This window comes from Scyliorhinus canicula, chromosome 2, assembly GCF_902713615.1.
Source record: "Scyliorhinus canicula chromosome 2, sScyCan1.1, whole genome shotgun sequence".
Classification (NCBI taxonomy): Eukaryota; Metazoa; Chordata; class Chondrichthyes; order Carcharhiniformes; family Scyliorhinidae; genus Scyliorhinus; species Scyliorhinus canicula.
In genome coordinates, this window is record NC_052147.1 from 152651293 (window position 1) to 152669273 (window position 17981).

Sequence of the window (17981 nt, forward strand, 5' to 3'; positions counted from 1 at the left end):
GAGGCTTAGTCGAAGGCACAGATTAAGGTCGACTAAAATCAGAGCTTTCGGCAACACCTGACTCATCTTGTACTAGTTTTCTCTGCACGCGTTCCGACATGTTGTTCCTTTGCTCATGAATGATTGACATTGTTTTTCTCATAAAAACCCTCAACCTGAATAAAACTGTTTTTCTCCCCAAAAACCTGAAACATTTTCACTGCAAGAGATGGAATCTGATGGGCATGAGCTGTTTAAAAGCGAGGTGTGACTTTTATTATGAGCGTCCACATTGAATTGATTTCTTAAATTCATTAACCCAGCTCAAGCAATTCATTTGTTTTTATTGTGTTGAAAAACTGGATCCCATTTTTGATTGAAATCCTGTACTGGGAGATTCAGAGGGTCTTTGAATGGTGGCTGTGAAGCACTCTGGGAGACGGCTTACGAACATCACTCATGTTTACTGGCCAAGAGACAAAAGTATTTGATACTGAATTCCACAATGGTCTCACTTGACACTCCAAGTGTCTTTAGAAGTCTAGAGGGAGAGAAAATTAATCAAAGTTTAATCTACAGAATGAAACTCTATTCAACGTATCAAAAACAATGTGACTGCACTGAAGTGCAGCCCATCGAATAGATAATAAATGGACAGGATCACAGCATCATACAGCATGAAGGAGACCATTCAACCCATCACACCCTTTGCAATAGCTACAATTTATCCCGCTACCCTGCTCTTTCATAACAGCCTCAAGCTACTTCCCCTTCAAGGTACACAAATGAAGGTTTTGTGGCCCAGTGGTAAGTGTCCCTGTGTCTGGGGCAGAAGTTCGAGGTTAGAGTCCCACTCTGAGGATGCAATTCAGTGACCACGTTGCGCCTAGTGCAGATCCAGGCAGGTCGAGTGAATAACGGGAGAGTATAAAATCGAGATTTGCGCCAGGCGCAAAGCATTTTGCGATTAGCCTGGCCCACTCATGATGCGAGTTCCGGATCTCATCCAAAAATGATGTGAATATCATTAACCCTCATTTGCATTAATTTCAATCTCATTAACGAGATTGAAGTTGAATGCAGCGACCTTCCAGGAATTACCCGACTCCCCAGTGGGAATCACACAGGCACCGTTTAGTACTCCTGATCAAAAACGTGTATCTGGCACAATGGCTACTGAGGAGGAATAAATAGCTCAAGTGTTCTGGTGCTGCTGCCCCAGTGCTCAGGGAGGGGACCCCTCGGGATTGGGCTTGGTCAGGGGGATTTTTGTTTTGATTTATTTATTTATTGCCACATAGTCTTCAGACGTCTGTACCTTCTGCCTGAGAGAAGGGTCTGGAAGAAGGCAATGCCTGGGTGTGAGGGGTCTCTGATAATGCTGTCTGCCTTCCTGAGGCAGCGGGAGGTGTATATTTAGCATTCCACACCGTTGAAATGCTTTTGCAGATTGCTGATGCTTCTGTAGCTGGTGTGGCAGTGCTGCATGTAACTGCACGTCATCACAGGTTAAACACGCTGGAAGTCAAGGATGTTCAACTCCATCTTGAGCGCCAGTGGAATATGCAGATGCCAGGAATTGAAACCAGTGAGATTGGGCAGGAAGGCCTGCACAGAAGCATACATAGAAAATAGAAGCAGGAGGAGGCCATTCGGCCCCGCAAGATTGATTGTGTTGTCGAAGTGCGAGATCCAGATCACGACGTCTCTCGGGGTCCAGATGAATCTCAAGCGTTGTGAATCTGGCGCGAGATCTCATCGTGTCTCCAAGTCGGGTGAGTCGAGAACGGTAAATCACACCCCACATCTCCCCTTCACCTTCTCTACGGAAGACAAGCCCAGCATCTCCAGTCCCTCCAGGTAACTGATTCCACTCACTCCAGCTTCTAGTAAATCTCCTCTATCCACTCCAAAGCCTTGGACGCCCTTCCTCAAACATGAACTGAGCACAGTAAAGCAGCCATGTGATTTAGAATGGTTCAGCATAATTTCCTTACCCTTATACTGTGCGCCTCTATTTATAAAAAAAAACAGGATCCCCGATGCTCATTCAACACCTCTCTCAATTTGCCCTGTCACCTTCAAAGTTTTATGTACAGAAACTCACAGAGTTCTTGGTTCCTGTAAACCCTTAAAACAGTACCAATTAATCCTTGACCATTATTCACTGATATTCTAAACAGACAGAACATTAAGATTCAGTTGGTTACAACACTATTCAGTTACACTGTAAATTGTACAACTCTCACTATCAACTGTTAATACATTTAAAATGTAGGATCATGAAATTCTGTCTGATTACAGTGCCCAAGGTGACAGAGAAGCTGTACTTTATATTCATCACAGGGTGTGGACAGCACTCGCACGGCCAGAGTTTATTGCCCATTCCTAATTGCCCTTTAGAAGGTGGTGGTGAGCCGCCGTCTTGAACTGCTGCAGTCTCTATGGTGTAGGTACATCCACAGTGCTGTTAGGGAGGGTGTTCCAGGATTCTGACTCAGCGGCAGTGAAGGAACAGCCGATATATTTCCAGGTCAGGATGGTGAGTGACTTGGAGGGGAACCTCCAGGTGGTGGTGTTCCCAGGTATCTGCTGCCCTTGTCCTTCTAGATGGACATGGGTTTGTCAATTGACGGTTCAGTCAAGATGACTGTGGAGTTTGCACTTTCTCCCTGTGTCTGCGTGGGTTTCCTCTGGGTGCTCTGGTTTCATCCCAGAGTGCAAAGATGTGCCGGTTAGGTGGATTGGCTATGCTAAATTGCCCTTTTGTGTCCAAAAGTTTAGGTGGGGTTACTGGGGTTACGGGGATGGGGGTGGAGGCATGGTCTTAAGTAGGATGCTCTTTCCAAGAGCCGGTGCAAACTTGATGGGCCGAATAGTCTTCTGCACTGTAAATTCTATGAAAAGGTGAAGATTTGGGGGATGAAAGGCGGGATTCTCCCCTACCCGGCGTGACGGAGGGTCCCGGCGTAGGGGAGTGGTGCCAACCACTCCGGGGTCGGGCCTCCCCAAAGGTGGGGAATTCTCCCCACCTTTGGGGGCTAGCCCCACGCCGGAGCGGTTGGCACCTAAGACTGGCGCAGAAAACCGGCGCCCCAGGCAGCGGGGCTGGCCGAAAGGCTTTCAGCGGTCGTCGCATGCGCCGGCGGTGATGTCAGTGGCCAGCTGCCGATGATGTCACCACCGGCGCATTCATGATGTGGGTTTCTCTTCCGCTTCCACCATGGCGGAGGCCGTGGCGGCCGCGGAAGAGAAAGACTGCACCCAGGGCACTGGCCCGGAGTCTGAGCGGGGGGCCCCGATCGCGGGCCTGTCCACCGTTGGGGCACCCCCCCGGGGTCCGATCGCACCCCCCCCCCCCCCAGGGCCCCGGGGGCCCGCTCGCGCCGCCGATCCTGCCATTACCAGAGGTGGTTCAAACCTCGGCGGCAGGAGAGGCCTCCCAGCGGCGGGACTTCGGCCCATCGCGGGCTGGAGAATCGCCGCAGGGGCCTCGCCGATCGGAGTGCCGTGATTCCCGCCCCCGCCACATCTCGGGTGGCGGAGAATCTCTGCCACAGCGGGGGCCGGATTTTCGGCGGCCCCAGGCGATTCTCCGACCCTGCTGGGGGCTCGGAGAATTTCGCCCGAAGTCTGTTAAAACTGAAGATATTACAGCTGATCAAAGGAGGTTTTGCTTTGTAACAGAGGAGAGGAAAGTTTAAAAAGGAGATGTTCAAAAAATACTTCAGAATTTAACACGGGTTGGCCTGTAAGTGTAATTATTATCCTTCTCATTTTCTGTCTAATGTCCCTAAAATTCAAGAAGTGCCTCTGAAATTCACTATCTTGTATCTTCATTATCAGTTATGTCTATAATTTGCCAGATTACCTATTTGATCAAACTCATCTGTCTGTCCCCAGAATTTAGCTGTCTGCTCATCTGACCAGTTCCTTCAGCCTTTCCGAATCTGAGTCATTCACATGAATTAGGGGCCTGAGGGGGTCTCCAAACATTGACCCTCTGGGCCAGGCTCTGGGAGTCACTGGTAGCCCTTAGCTAACCTCATACTATGGTACAATTAAACATTAGGGGACAGATTGGCAGGAAGGGTGTGGTTTTCATAGAGTTTTGTACCTTTGTTCAGTTTTTTCCAATGTGGCTTTAGCGTTTTCCGGATCATTCTTCAGGTATGCTTTATATATTACCGAGGAATTCAGATACCCAATGAACCACGAGATAGGTTTCTTCAGCTTAATATAAATGTCTTCAGCTCTGTGTCAAAGAAGATATTGTTACTGTAGGAATTAAACACTCATGTAGCACTTTGATCGATTGGGTTTCCCTGGAGGTGTTGGTGTACTTTACAAAGTCTATTACTTTGGGACTGAGTGCATCATCACCCGTACAGTGATGTAAGAGAACATATGACATGCACTGAGTATATTGTTGGACAGAGCGGTGTGTAGAAGCAAGGATGGAGACAGCTCCTAGCTTGGACTTTTTATTGTACCTATGTGTATAGTTTACAGCAGAGATCAGGTCGAGGCGGAGAACCAATAATGCAGCTCGCATTCGGATTGAAGAAATGGAGTGAAAAAAACAACTGTGGCATCACAGGAAACTGGTAAGTTGATTGACCAGTAAATGGTTGATGTAAGCGACAGCATGTTAATAGCTAGCCTAGGACTTAGGTGTTGCAGCATATCTATAAATATAAACAAGTAAAACTTTAAAATGAATAGTACAGTAAAATTCCTAAAACACATACCTATGTAATTAAGAAACGTATAACTTAATACTCACTATTCATAAGCATATTACATTGTAGTACACAAAGAAATTATTCTAAGTTAAATTAATTTAATTGAATTAACTAAATAAGAAACAGTGGCAGGACAGGTGTTGTTTTGCAGCTGTGGAATGTGGGAGTTTCTGCATACTCGGACTATCCAGGATAATGCAGAAACCATAAGCAGCTGAAGGAATTCCATATCAGGATTATCGATCTGGAGGCTGAACTGCAGACACTGACCAACATTTTTTTTTATAAATGTTTTTATTCAGTTTTCGTATTTTATATTGAACAAATTACAAATTGTTAGGAGAGAGAAACAAAAAAAAAAAAAAAACAAACAAAAACAAACACGCAAAAATTAACATACATATTTACAGGTAAGCATCTTCGTAGTAGTAACTGCGCCCCCCCCCCCCCCCCCCCTCAACATGTTTATTTAGCTTGGTTTTGGGCCTTAGCTAGCCATCGAACCCCCGTAATGAACCTGTAGCCCCCCCCCCCCTCCCGCTACCTTCCCCCGACTATTCTTCCTCTTGTACATTGGCCACAAATAGGTCCCGGAACAGTTGCATGAATGGCTCCCACGTTCTGTGGAAGCCGTCGTCCGACCCTCGGATGGCAAATTTGATTTTCTCCATTTGGAGAGATTCCGAGAGGTCGGACAGCCAGTCCGCAGCTCTGGGCGGTGCTGCTGACCGCCAGCCAAACAGGATTCTACGGCGGGCGATCAGGGAGGCAAAGGCAAGGGCATCCGCCCTCCTCCCCAGGAATAGATCTGGCTGTTCTGAAACCCCGAAGACCGCCACTATCGGGCATGGCTCCACCCTCACTCCCACCACTTTGGACATTACCTCGAAGAAGGCTGTCCAGTACTCCACGAGTCTGGGGCAAGACCAGAACATGTGGGCGTGGTTGGCCGGGCCTCTTTGGCACCGTTCACATCTGTCTTCCACCTCCGGGAAGAACCTACTCATACGGGTTCTTGTTAAGTGGGCTCTATGTACCACTTTTAGTTGCGTCAGGCTGAGCCTTGCGCACGTGGAGGTGGAGTTGACCCTATGCAGTGCTTCGCTCCAGAGTCCCCACCCGATCTCCATCCCCAGGTCGTCCTCCCATTTCCTCCTTGTTGCGTCCAGTACGGTGTCGTCCCTATCTACCAGTCGGTCATACATGTCACTACAGTTCCCTTTCTCTAGGATACTTGCGTCCAGTAGGTCTTCCAGTAGTGTCTGTCGTGGCGGTTGTGGGTACGTCCTTGTCTCCTTTCGTAGGAAGTTTTTGAGCTGCAGGTACCGTAGCTCGTTCCCCCCAGCTAGCTGAAATTTCTCTGTCAGTTCGTCCAGTGTTGCGATCCTGTCGTCCGTGTATAGGTCCCTGACTGTCAGTGTCCCCCCGTCCTGCCTCCACCTTTTGAAGGTGGCGTCGGTCAGTGCTGGTTTGAACCTATGGTTGTTGCAGATGGGAGCCCTGTTCGACATTTTGGTCAGGCCAAGTTGCTGCCGCAGTTGGTTCCAGGATTGGAGGGTGGCTGTCACCACTGGGCTGCTGGAGTGTTTTTTGGGTGGGGATGGGAGTGCTGCCGTGGCGAGGGCCCGGAGGGAGGTTCCCATGCAGGAGGCCTCCTCCGCCCGCACCCACTCAGCTTCTGGCTCCTGGATCCATCCCCTTACTCGCTCGGCTGTTGCTGCCCAGTGGTAGAATTGTAGATTCGGGAGGGCTAACCCTCCCCTGGTTTTTGTTTTTTGTAAGACCTTCTTTGGGATCCTAGCATTTTTACCCCCCCATACGAACGCCATGATGAGTTTGTCCAGCGCTTTGAAAAAGGCCTTGGGGATGTAGATCGGAATGGATCTAAACAGGAAGAGGAACCTGGGCAGTACGTTCATTTTGATCGTCTGAACTCTCCCCGCGAGGGAGAGCGGGAGTGTGTTCCATCTTTGCAGGTCCTTTTTAACTTCCTCCGTCAGGCTGGTGAGGTTCCATTTGTGGATCCCTTTCCAGTCATGGGCTATTTGGATCCCCAGGTAGCGGAATTTATGTCGGGCTTGTTTGAACGGCAGCCCCTTTAGTGCTGCCCCCCCCCCCCCCCCCCCCCCCCCTTGCGGGTGTAATGGGAAGATCTCACTTTTGCTCATGTTGAGTTTGTAGCCCGAGAAGGCTCCAAACTCTTTCAGGAGCGCGATGATTCCGTCCATGCTGCTTTGTGGGTCCGAGATATAGAGGAGCAGATCATCCGCATAGAGTGAGACTCTGTGCTCTCTACCTCCCCTTCGGATCCCCCTCCAATTTTTTGCTGCCCTGAGCGCGATTGCTAGCGGTTCGATTGCTAGTGCGAACAGCAGCGGGGACAGTGGGCATCCTTGTCTGGTGCCCCTGTGCAGCTGGAAGTATTGGGAGTTGGTATTGTTGGTCTGTACACTCGCCATGGGAGCGTTGTACAGGAGCTTTACCCAAGCGGTGAACCCTGTTCCAAGCCCGAACCGCTCCAGTACCTCTATGAGGTATATGACACTGACCAACATAAGGGAGAGGGAGAAATAGCTGCTCCAGAAGACAGTCACACCTCTTCGAATTGGGTTGTCCATTTTGCTCAGCGGTGAGGAGCAGGGGGATGTGACCACGAGTGAGACAGGTAAACAAACCCAGTAAACAGGGTGGAGCAAATCAGACTCAGATTTACGGGATGGAAGAGCAGACTGGCCATGTCACCAGGGCAAAGGAGGCTTTCCAAATTGGGGGGGGGGGGTGGGGAGGACAAAGGAATATGGTGGCACTATTACAGTGCTAAATGGGATTGACTTTGTACAGATCAAGCAACTCAAGATTGGGCATCCATGAGATGCTATAGGCCATTAGCAGCAGCAGAACTGTATTCAACCACAATCTGCAACCTTATGGCCCAGCATATCCCCCACTCTACCATTAACACCAAGCCAGGGGACCAACCCTGGTTTAATGAAGAGTGCAGGAGAGCATGCCAGGAGCAACATCAGGCATAGCGAAAAATGGGGTGTCAACCTGGTGAAGCTACAACACAGGACTACTTGTGCGCCAAACAGCATAAGCAGCAAGTAATAGGCAGGGCTAAACAATTCCACAATTAACGTATCAGATCTAAGCTCTGCAGTCCTGAGTCATCCAGCCGTGAATGATAGCTGACAATTAAACAACTCACTGGAGGAGGAGGCTGCACAAATATCCCCATCCTCAATGATGGAGGAGCCCACCACAGGTGTGCAAAAGACAAAGCTGAGGCATTCGCAACAATCTTCAGCCAGAAGTGCCGAGTGGATGATCCATCTCGGTCTCCTCCGGAGGTCCCCAGCATCACAGATGTGAGTCTTCAGCCAATACGATTCACTCTACGTGATATCAAGAAACGGCTGAAGGCATTGGATACTGTAAAGACTATAGGCCCTGATAATATTCTGGCAATAGTACTGAAGACTTGTCCTTCAGAACTTTCCGCACCCCTAACCAAGCTGTTCCAGTACAGCTACAACACTGACATCTACCCGGCAATGTGGAAAATTGCCCAGGTGTGTCCTGTACACAAGAAACAGGACAAATTGAACCCAGTCAATTCCCGCCCAATCAGTCTACTCTATCATCGGCAAAGTGATGGAAGGGGTCAGCAAAAGTGCTGTCAAGCGGCACTTACTCAGCAATAACCTGTCTACGGACGCTCAGTTTGGGTTCCACCAGGGTCACTCAGCCCCTGACCTCATTACAGACTTGGTTCAAACATGGACAAAAGAGCTGAATGTCAGAGGTGAGGTGAGAGTGACTGCCCTTCACATCAAGCAGCCACGGCTAAACTGGAGTCAATGGGACTCAGGGGGAAAACTCTCTGCTGGTTGGAGTCATACCTGGCACAAAGGAAGATGGTTGTGGGGTTGGAGGACAATCATCTTAACTCCAGGACATCACTGCAGGAGTTCCTCAGGATAGTGTCCTAGGTCCAACCATCTTCAGCTGCTTCATCAATGACCCCTTTTCCATCATAAGATCAGAAGTGGGATGTTTGCCAATGACTGCACAATGTTCAGCACCATTCACGACTCCTCAGATAATGAAGCAGCCAACGTCCAAATGCAGCAAAACTGGACAATATCCAGGTTGGGCTGACAAGTGGCAAGTTACATTTGTGCCACACAATGACAATCTCCGACAAGAGAGGATCTAACCATTGCCCCTTGACATTCAATGGCATTACATTCACTGAATCCTCCACTATCAACATCCTGGGGGTTACCATTGATCAGAAACTGAACTGCACGAGCCACATTAATACTGTGGCTACCAGAGTAGGTCAAAGGCTAGGAATCCTAAAGTGAGTAACTCACCTCCTGCCCCCCCCCCCCCCCCCCCACTGGCCTGTCCACTATCTACAAAGCACAACTGTGCAGTGTAATGGAATATTCTCCACTTGCCTGGATGAGTGCAGCTCCAACAACACTCAAGAAGCTCAACACCATCCAGGACAAAGCAGCCCATTTGATTGCTCCCCTTCCACAAACGTTCAAACCCTCCACTACTGATGAACAGTGACAGCCGTGTGTACCACCTACAAGATGCACAGCAGTAACTCAGCAAGGTTCCTTAGACAGCACCTTCCAAACCCATGACCACAGCCATCTAGAAGGTCAAGAGCAGCAGATATCTGGGAACACCAACAGCTGGAGGTTCCCCTTCAAGTCACTCACCACTCTGACTTGGAAATATTTTGGCGTTCCTTCACTGTCACTGGGGCAACATCCTAGCCCTCACTAACAGCACTGTGGGTGTACCTACAAAAGACTTCAGCGGTTCAAGTGGGCAATTCACCACCACCTTCTGACGGGCAACTAGGGATGGGCAATCAATGCAGGCCTAACCAGCTTTGCACACATACTGTAAATGAATAAAAAATAAGTGGGGGACAGAATACATATGGCATTAACCCTTTGTATTCTGAATATTTCCCATAATGTAACAGAGGGGGGATTGACACTGTTTTCAGCAGCAACGAGCAAGGGCAATAGCTTCCTCAGAGTAGGAATTTGTGGCACATTGCCCTCCATATTGACTTCTTATCTGCATTTAAATTCTTAACCGTCTGTTTCGCCCGACCTTCCTGACTCAGGCCAGATGAGATTCAGGCAGCACCACACTTCCTGGGCTCCAGCAACAAAGTGTAAATGGATCAGAGTGAAAGAGGACGTACCACTGTTTTATAACTTCAGTAACACAGGGAAATTAAATGTCACATTGAAAATAGTAGGCCAGACAGAAAAGGAGAAGGTCATTGTTTAAGGTAAGTGAATGGGATGTGGGGGATGTTAGTTCGGACATCAACTGGGGTAGTCAGACATGGGGGAGTATTGGACATCGGGGTGGGGGAGCTGGAGTTAGACATCAGCAAGGGTTGGGGACTCGGAGTCGGACATTGGGGAAATGCAGAGTCTGGACTTTGGGTGGAGGCAGAATCAGGCAGGGGAGAATGGAGGGTTCGGACAGCGGGCGAGGGAGTCAGACATCAGGGGTGTGAGGGCTTCGGATATCCGGGGGGGGGGCCGTCAGATATGGGATTGAGAGTCAGACATGGGGGTGTTGGGGGGGGGGGGGGGGGGGGGGGGGGGGTCAAACATCAGAGGAGGGAATCAGACGTCGCCAAGTGGGAGGGGCAGGGAGCGGGACACCCGGGAATGCGGAGTCTGGACTTCGGATGAGGGGGTTTCAGACATGGCGGTGTGGGGGATTTGGACATTGTGGGGAGAGGCAGATACGGGGTGTTTGGGGGTTTGGAGATGCGCAGGGAGTTACAGATGGAGGGTGGGGGGTTTAGACATCTGGGGGGGGGGAATTGGACATTGGAGGTAGTCAGAGATCAAGTGGGGGAGTTGGACATCAGGGGTGGGGTTGGATCAGAGAGGGTCGGGTTGGGTAAGGGTCATTCATGTGGGGGGATAGTTGGGTCGATGGTCCAATCAGGTCAGATCGAGGGGGGAGTGGGCAATCTTGTGAGGGGTTGGATACTTAGTTGCGGCGGATTATGTGGGGGGGGTCTCCAGAATCTTGGGAGTTTGGGGGGTGTCCTTTATGGGGTTCAGTGTGAGCTTTTAATATAGTAACGCCAAAGTTAGAAATGCTTTATTTCTTTCTAACTCTTTCAGAATAACCACGAGGGTAAAACTGGCAGAACCATCCAAAGTTAGTGATTTAAATCACTTCTGTCAGATGGTTCCCAGATCAGTATAATTGTCCAGAGGAAGTTAATGCTTCTGGACAATTGCCGGGTAAACCCTTACCCCGGAACTTCCTGAAGGAATTCCCCAGCACATCTTTGGAGTACTCCCCAATCCAGTGCTGGGGAGCCAGGATGTTGCAGGCCCAAGAATCCAGGCGGCTGTATTGCCCACTGTCAGGGTTTGGCAGCTCGGGGTGGGAGAGGAACTTGCAGTGGGATGGGGAGGATCCAGGAGTCATGGCCCATTGAGGTACCAACAACATAGGCAGGACAAGGAACGAGGTCCTACATAGTCAGCATAAGGAGTTAGGCACCAAATTATGAAGCAGAACCTCAAAGGTAATAATCACTGGATTATTGCCTCAGCCATGAGCAAACTGGAATCGGACAAATAAGATTAGAGACATGAATGCATGGGAGAATTGGGTTACAGTTCATGAGGCACTGACACCAGTACTGGGGAAAGTGGGGGCTGTCCATTGGGACCATGCTGGGGACCAGGGTTTTAGCAAGTAGTATAACATAGAATTTACAGTGTGGAAGGAGGCCATTCAGCCCATCGAGTCTGCACCGGCTCTTGGAAAGAACACCCTACCCAAGGTCCACACCTCTACCCTATCCCCATAACCCAGTAACCCCACTCAACACTAAGGGCAATTTTTAGACACTAAGGGCAATTTATCATGGCCAATCCAACTAACTTGCACATCTTTGGACTGTGGGAGGAAACCGGAGCACCCGGGGGAAACCCACGCACACACGGGGAGAATGTGCGGACTCCTCACAGACAGTGACCCAAGCTGGGAATCGAACCTGGGACCCTGGAGCTGTGAAGCAATTGTGCTAACCACAGTGCTACCGTGCTGCCCAAAGGAAGGAAAGTAAGGAGGGTTTTTAATTAAATGGTGGGGCCAAGGAATCAAATTTGGGAAGATGTGGTAAATCAAACAATAGAACAAGGCAAGAGAGAAAGCTATTAATGTGGGAAATGATAAATAGACCATGACAGGAAGGGACAGAGAGTACAAATTTAAGAGTAAATTAGCAGATAAGAGATTGCAAAAATAATAAAAGGACAAAACGTGAGGCTCTGTATCTGGATGAACATCGCATTCGAAACAAAACAGATGAACTGATAGTGTAAATAGTAATATTATGATCCAATAATCATTACAGAGACATGGCTATGGCCCCGTGTCCACCACCTTCTCAGAGAGAGAGTTCCAAAGTTGCACAATCCTCTGTGAGAAAAGAATTTCTCAGTTTTGCCCTAAAAAGGGGGCCCCTAATTTTGAAACCGTGCCCCCCGGTTCTGGACACACCTACAAGAGGAAACATCTTTTCCATGTCCACCTTGTCAAGACCATTCAGTATCTTATATACTTCAATCAAGTCATCCTCTCACCCTTCCAAATTCCAGTGGAAACAAGCCTGTACGCAGTGGAGAAGGAAGGAAGACACACAGCCCCATTTGTTAACATCTGGACAGATGTCAGCAAACGAACAAAATAATTGCATGCCTGTCCCCAGTTTATTTGAATGAGCATGCACTATGTGGCTTCAAAACCAACACTAGCTTAAACTGCATCATAGAAGCTCGCAGTCTGGACACAGACATCACTTGGGTAGCTTACAAGGGAGCAGGAGAATACTGTCTTGTCACCTCCCTGAAACAGTACCAGTATGACACAACTTATTGCAACATTACCAACAGCACATTCTGTATGAAAACAGACAAACCGGTCAGGCTGGGTCTCACCCAGCTAATTGACAGTCACAAAGGGAAAGGGTGGATGTAAATGCCACTGACAAGCTCTGACAGAACTTGGGGGAATATTATGAAGAGTACGATACAGAGCTAAAACCCCTACCAGGGGAATTACACCAGTTTGGATAACATTGGCTACTGCACACAAAACATTTACTAAAGTAACCCAACAAACTCAAGAAGTAAAAAGGCAACTTAAAGAAATGAAAGCCACCACTTGGTGGGATGATTTTTGGAACTGGGGCTCAAACATACAAATACACCCATTTGTTCACCTCACATCACACCTGGCTGTAATCCTGATTCCTGTTCACTTTAATTTATCTCATCATCCTCACAGTCAAATTCTGCTGAGGAAAACAAAGATTACACAGCAACAGAATATGGGACCCATGCTTGCAGCAGGGTCCCCTCTGATTATGTAGAACTAAAGAACCCTTCAGGACTCCTGTTTTTGCATAATGGGTAAACGTTATGCATGTACCTCAGGCCCATGAATGTATGATGCTAGCTATAATGTATTTTGTGGACAGTAGCAGAGCATTTGTGTGTAATTTTTCATTTGTGTGCATGTCATTTTTTTAAATTTAGTATTAATTGGATTGTAAATATGTTGAACTTAGTGTGTAAATATACTGGCCCTTGCCTGACTGATGAGTGACTGGGGATGCTGGGCAGGTATTGGTCCTGAGTCTGTGATCCACCACGCTTTGCGTTCAGGATCACAAGGAGGGAAATGTGGCCACCTAAAATGGTGTCTGGCAAGGGATGCTGGGTAAAGAGGCCAAGTTCAAGAACAAGCAGGCTGCAACTCAGAATAAACACTTCAGCTGCCCAGACTCTTGCAATACACAGGTAATCAGTCATCTCCAGGACATCCAGGAACAATAGGACTTGCATATTAATTTCACACAGCTAACAGACACAACGGGCCTACCTTACTTATTTGGAAGGGCCTACGTGCCCTGGGCACCTACGGACATGGTCGGTAAGGACACGATAAAGGTGGAGGACCTTGATTAGACTTAATCGATCAGGATGATTGAACCCGGATCGATTGATTGGTGGCCCACTGGGACCGCCCACAAAAAGAGTGCAAAATCCCCAGGGATAAAAGATGCTACACAAACCTATGATCTCTCTCTGCAGCAGCAACCAAACAACAGTGATCATCATCGGCCAACGAGGGAGACCATCACCCAAACAGCAGAAGGAAGACCAGAACCAGGAACAGACCAGACCAAGGACCGACCATCGGGGACTGCAAAACTCAGGATCACAGATAAAGGCCAATATCTGTCCGGCACTTGTCAGTCACCTCCAAAGTTAAGTCAAGGTCTTGTATGAACTTGTTATGTAATATAACTTATGTTGTGTGTGTGTGATTGTCTAACCTTAACATTGTGTGCACATGAGTACATACTGATTTTTAATGAAACAGTTTTGCAGTAATTTGTCTACGGTATACAGGTTAAGACACACTGGTTTAGTAACTTTATCGCCGATCCTTCACTATCGCTGGGACAAAATACTGGAACTCCCTCCCTAACAGCACAGTGGGTGTATCTACACCTGAAGGACTGCAGCGGTTCAAGAAAGCAACTCATCAACGCCTTCTGAAGGGCAACTAGGGATGGGCATTAAATGCTGGCCTAACCAGCGACACCCACACCCCAGAAATGAATTGAAAAAAAGGTTTAATAATTACGCCCTGGAGGCACTCATCAATGTTGTATGGCAACAACAGGGTGTCCTCTAGCTGAGGGATCTCTCCAGGAGGCCCACCAGCCTCCACTTGCCAGCCTAGGGGGCGGTTGCAAGGGAGGTCAGCTCGTCAGATGCTCATTTGATGTAGACAGACGATGAATGACCTCATCCACTCCGCCTGAGTAAGGGGAAAACTTCACGTTAAAAATGTTGCCGAGTTGGCGGACAAGGACAGAGACCGTGCCCGTGGGGAGGGTGAGATCAGTCTCTCCCACTAATCCAGTATGCATGAACCCTCCATGAGTTGATAACAACATGACATTCTCAATGAGTGAGAGGCAATAATGCATTCAGTCTCTTCATGAACTGAATCGATCTGTTTTCTCCTACAGGAACCAGCAGTTCCCGGCACACCTCTGGGCCCAGACTAAGCCCCAGACTTCAGGCCACATCAGACAAGAAAACTGAAGAAGGGGATCCTTCACTGCATTCACCGGCACCTTCCGCCAGCTATACAGCTGTATAACAGGCTCACTAGGGGTCACATTCTGGGGAACACCTCACAGGAATGGCTCCACAACACTCAGAGGCAGTGACACCTCACTCTGGTACTTGGAGGACGCCTGGAGCTCAGGCACCTGCTGAATCCCTACCTGGGACCCTCACTGTTCTCCCTCTAAGGTTAGTGAAGCCTAACCAGACTTCCTGTTCATCCAGGAGAAGTGCAAGCTTCTTTCTTTTCAAAACATTCTGCCCCGTTTGGGACCTTGCTGCGCCTCTGTTTTGTCCTGTATATTTGGGGCTATCTTCAATCACAGGGGGTGGGCTAACTTCAGCTGCTGTTACCTTCAGTTCTTCAACTAAGTAGGGCATCACCCTCACTCTTCCTTGTCCTATATGGGAATTTCCCTGTTCCCCGTTTAAATTTGTTATGAAACTATCAAACCAAACAAACGTTAGCTCATTTGCACCCTCTGTTATCTTGGGAATTTGCATTCCCCCGAACCTCTTCCACACCTCCTGGAACATTACTGCCCCCAAATAAATGCTGTACTCCTTTGTCGCTCTTCAACCAGGTGAGGCATCTCCCTCACTATCTGCTTGCCTGTTTGGGAACTCCCCTCATCACTGTTTCAATCTACCAGGAAGTTGTCTGCCAAAGAGATCACTGGCCTATTCCTCTTTTCCTCTGCAGGTCCCTCAGGGACCTCTTTTATCAATGTTGGTCTAGCTTTGACCTTTTCAACTTGCTCAACTTTGACCTTGTCCCTTTGCACTTCTGCTGCCTTTCTTTGGCCCTTTTAACTTGCAGTGTTTGCAGTGTCTCTACAGGAAGGTCTGGCTCCTCTCTCATTGTCTCCTTTAATTGTTTTGGAACTCCCCTGGTCAAATTTGAGCTGAGGGGAAGGATGGAGAGGTTCTATAATTCATGGGCGTTATTCATTATGCACTTTCGAGAATTGGATGACATCGAACATTGGGGCAGGGATGGGGGGTGGGGGGGGAGAGTTGGGGGGAGGGGGACCGTATGTGTTAATGGTGACTTTGGACGATTCCTGATTCCTTTTTGTCATTTCTTTGTGTTAACATGCGGGCTAATGTTTGGGGGTTTGGTGGGAGGATGGGATTGTTGTTATTGATATGGGGATTGACATTACATTCATTACTGATTATTGTTTATTGTTGGGTGTAAATTTGGGAGAAAATGTGAAAAAGGAGAATAAAAAATATTTTTTTTAAACTCTCCAATGGTACCTCTGGCACCAATCTGAAAGGTAACAGATAGTTTTCCAGTGCTAGAAGCATCACAGCACAGAAGGAGGCCATTCAGCCCCATCCTGTCCCTGCAGGACAGCTCGTTCCACTCCTTCCAGTACCCCAGGAGCAGTGCTGTTTAAATCTGCAAAAATGTACCAACGAACTCAATTTCCACATCATCCTCTTTGCCTGTTTTAGGTTTCACTGGTCTTTCCAGGGCCCTCGTTAAAGTATTTTCACACTTACCCTCTGTCTGGCTTCTCAGAGTGACTGGACCTTTAAACTTACCCGCTTTACGGCAGCTAGTGCTGCAAAAGAAAGGGTGTGTCTTCCTCACGCTTGATTCTCCTGCCTGTTTAGCAGGCTCGGGAAGCCGCCGCACTGCTCCTTTCTCACCCAGCCCCAATTCGGAATTCCGGGACGTAAGACAATTCCTGTGGTACTGGAAGGAGTGGAACGAGCTGTCCTGCAGGGACAGGATGGGGCTGAATGGCCTCCTTCTGTGCTGTGACCATGCTGTGATGCTTCTAGCCCTGGAAAACTATCTATTACCTTTCAGATTGGTGCCAGAGGTACCATTGCAGAGTTTTTTAAAAATATTTTTTATTCTCCTTTTTCACATTTTCTCCCAAATTTACACCCAACAATAAACAATAATCAGTAACGAATGTAATGTCAATCCCCATATCAATGTTAACGATCCCATCCTCCCACCAAACCCCAAACATTAGCCTGCATGTTAACATAAACAAATAACAAAAAGGAATCAGGAATCACCCATTGTCACCATTAACACATAGTCCCCTCCGCCCAACCCTCCCACCCATCGTAATGTCCGATGTAATCCAATTCTCGAAAGTGCATAATGAATAATGCCTATGAATTGTCGAACCCCTCCATCCTTCCCATCAGTTCAAACTTAACCTTCTCAAGAGTCAAGAATTCCATCAGGTCCCCCTGCCACGGCACAGGGTGGAGAGGTTGCTCTCCAACCTATCAGGATCTGCCTTCGGGCGATCAACGAGGCAAAGGCTACAACATCTGCCTCCGCACAGGTTTCCAACCCCAGCTGGTCCGACACCCTGAATATGGCCTCCCGTGGGCCCGGGTCCAGTTTCACGTGCACCACTTTAGAGATTACCCTAAACACCTCCTTCCAGTAATCCTCCAGCTTTGAACAGGACCAAAACATATGAACATAGTTTGCGGGGCCTCCCCGCAACATTCAAACTCATCTTCTACCCCCTCAAAGAGCCGGCTCATCCTCGCCCTTGTAAGGTGCGCCCTACACACCACCTTCAGCTGTATCAGCCCCAACCTCGCATACAAGGTGGAGGCGTTCACTCTCCAGAGTACCTCACACCAGAACCCCTCCTCCATACCCTCTCCCAACTCTTTCTCCCACTTTGCCTTGATCCCTTCTAGCGGCACCTTCTCCTCCTCCAAAATAGCCCCGTAAACCTCCGACACTACCCCATAAACCCCCTTCTCCAGTCACCCTGTCGTCAGCACCTCCTCCAGCAATGTGGAAGCCGGCTCTACCGGGAAGCTCTGTATCTCCTTTCTGGCAAAGTCTCGAACCTGCCTGTAGCTAAATATTTCCCCCTGCTCCAGCCCATACTTCGCTTCCAGCTCCTTCAATCCTGCAAAATGATCCCCAAGAAACAAATCTTTTAGTGTCCTAATTCCTTTCTCCTCCCATCTCTGAAAATTTCCATCCCACTTCCCTGGCTCAAATCTATGGTTCCCCTGAATCGGCATT

At 48.5% G+C, this 17981-nt stretch overlaps 1 protein-coding gene across 1 annotated transcript in view; it reads right to left on the reverse strand.

Moving 5' to 3' along the window:
- Positions 1-297: 297 nt before the first annotated feature.
- The window catches only part of LOC119959794 (putative methyltransferase DDB_G0268948), a 39994-nt gene continuing 22310 nt past the window's right edge, over positions 298-17981 (reverse strand). The window contains exons 5-6 of the mRNA XM_038787890.1: positions 4097-4234; positions 298-520 (exon numbers count right to left, since the gene is read on the reverse strand). Coding sequence (XP_038643818.1) covers positions 433-520; positions 4097-4234 — 226 coding nt within the window. The 3' untranslated portion in view covers positions 298-432. The remainder of the gene's footprint in view (positions 521-4096; positions 4235-17981) is intronic.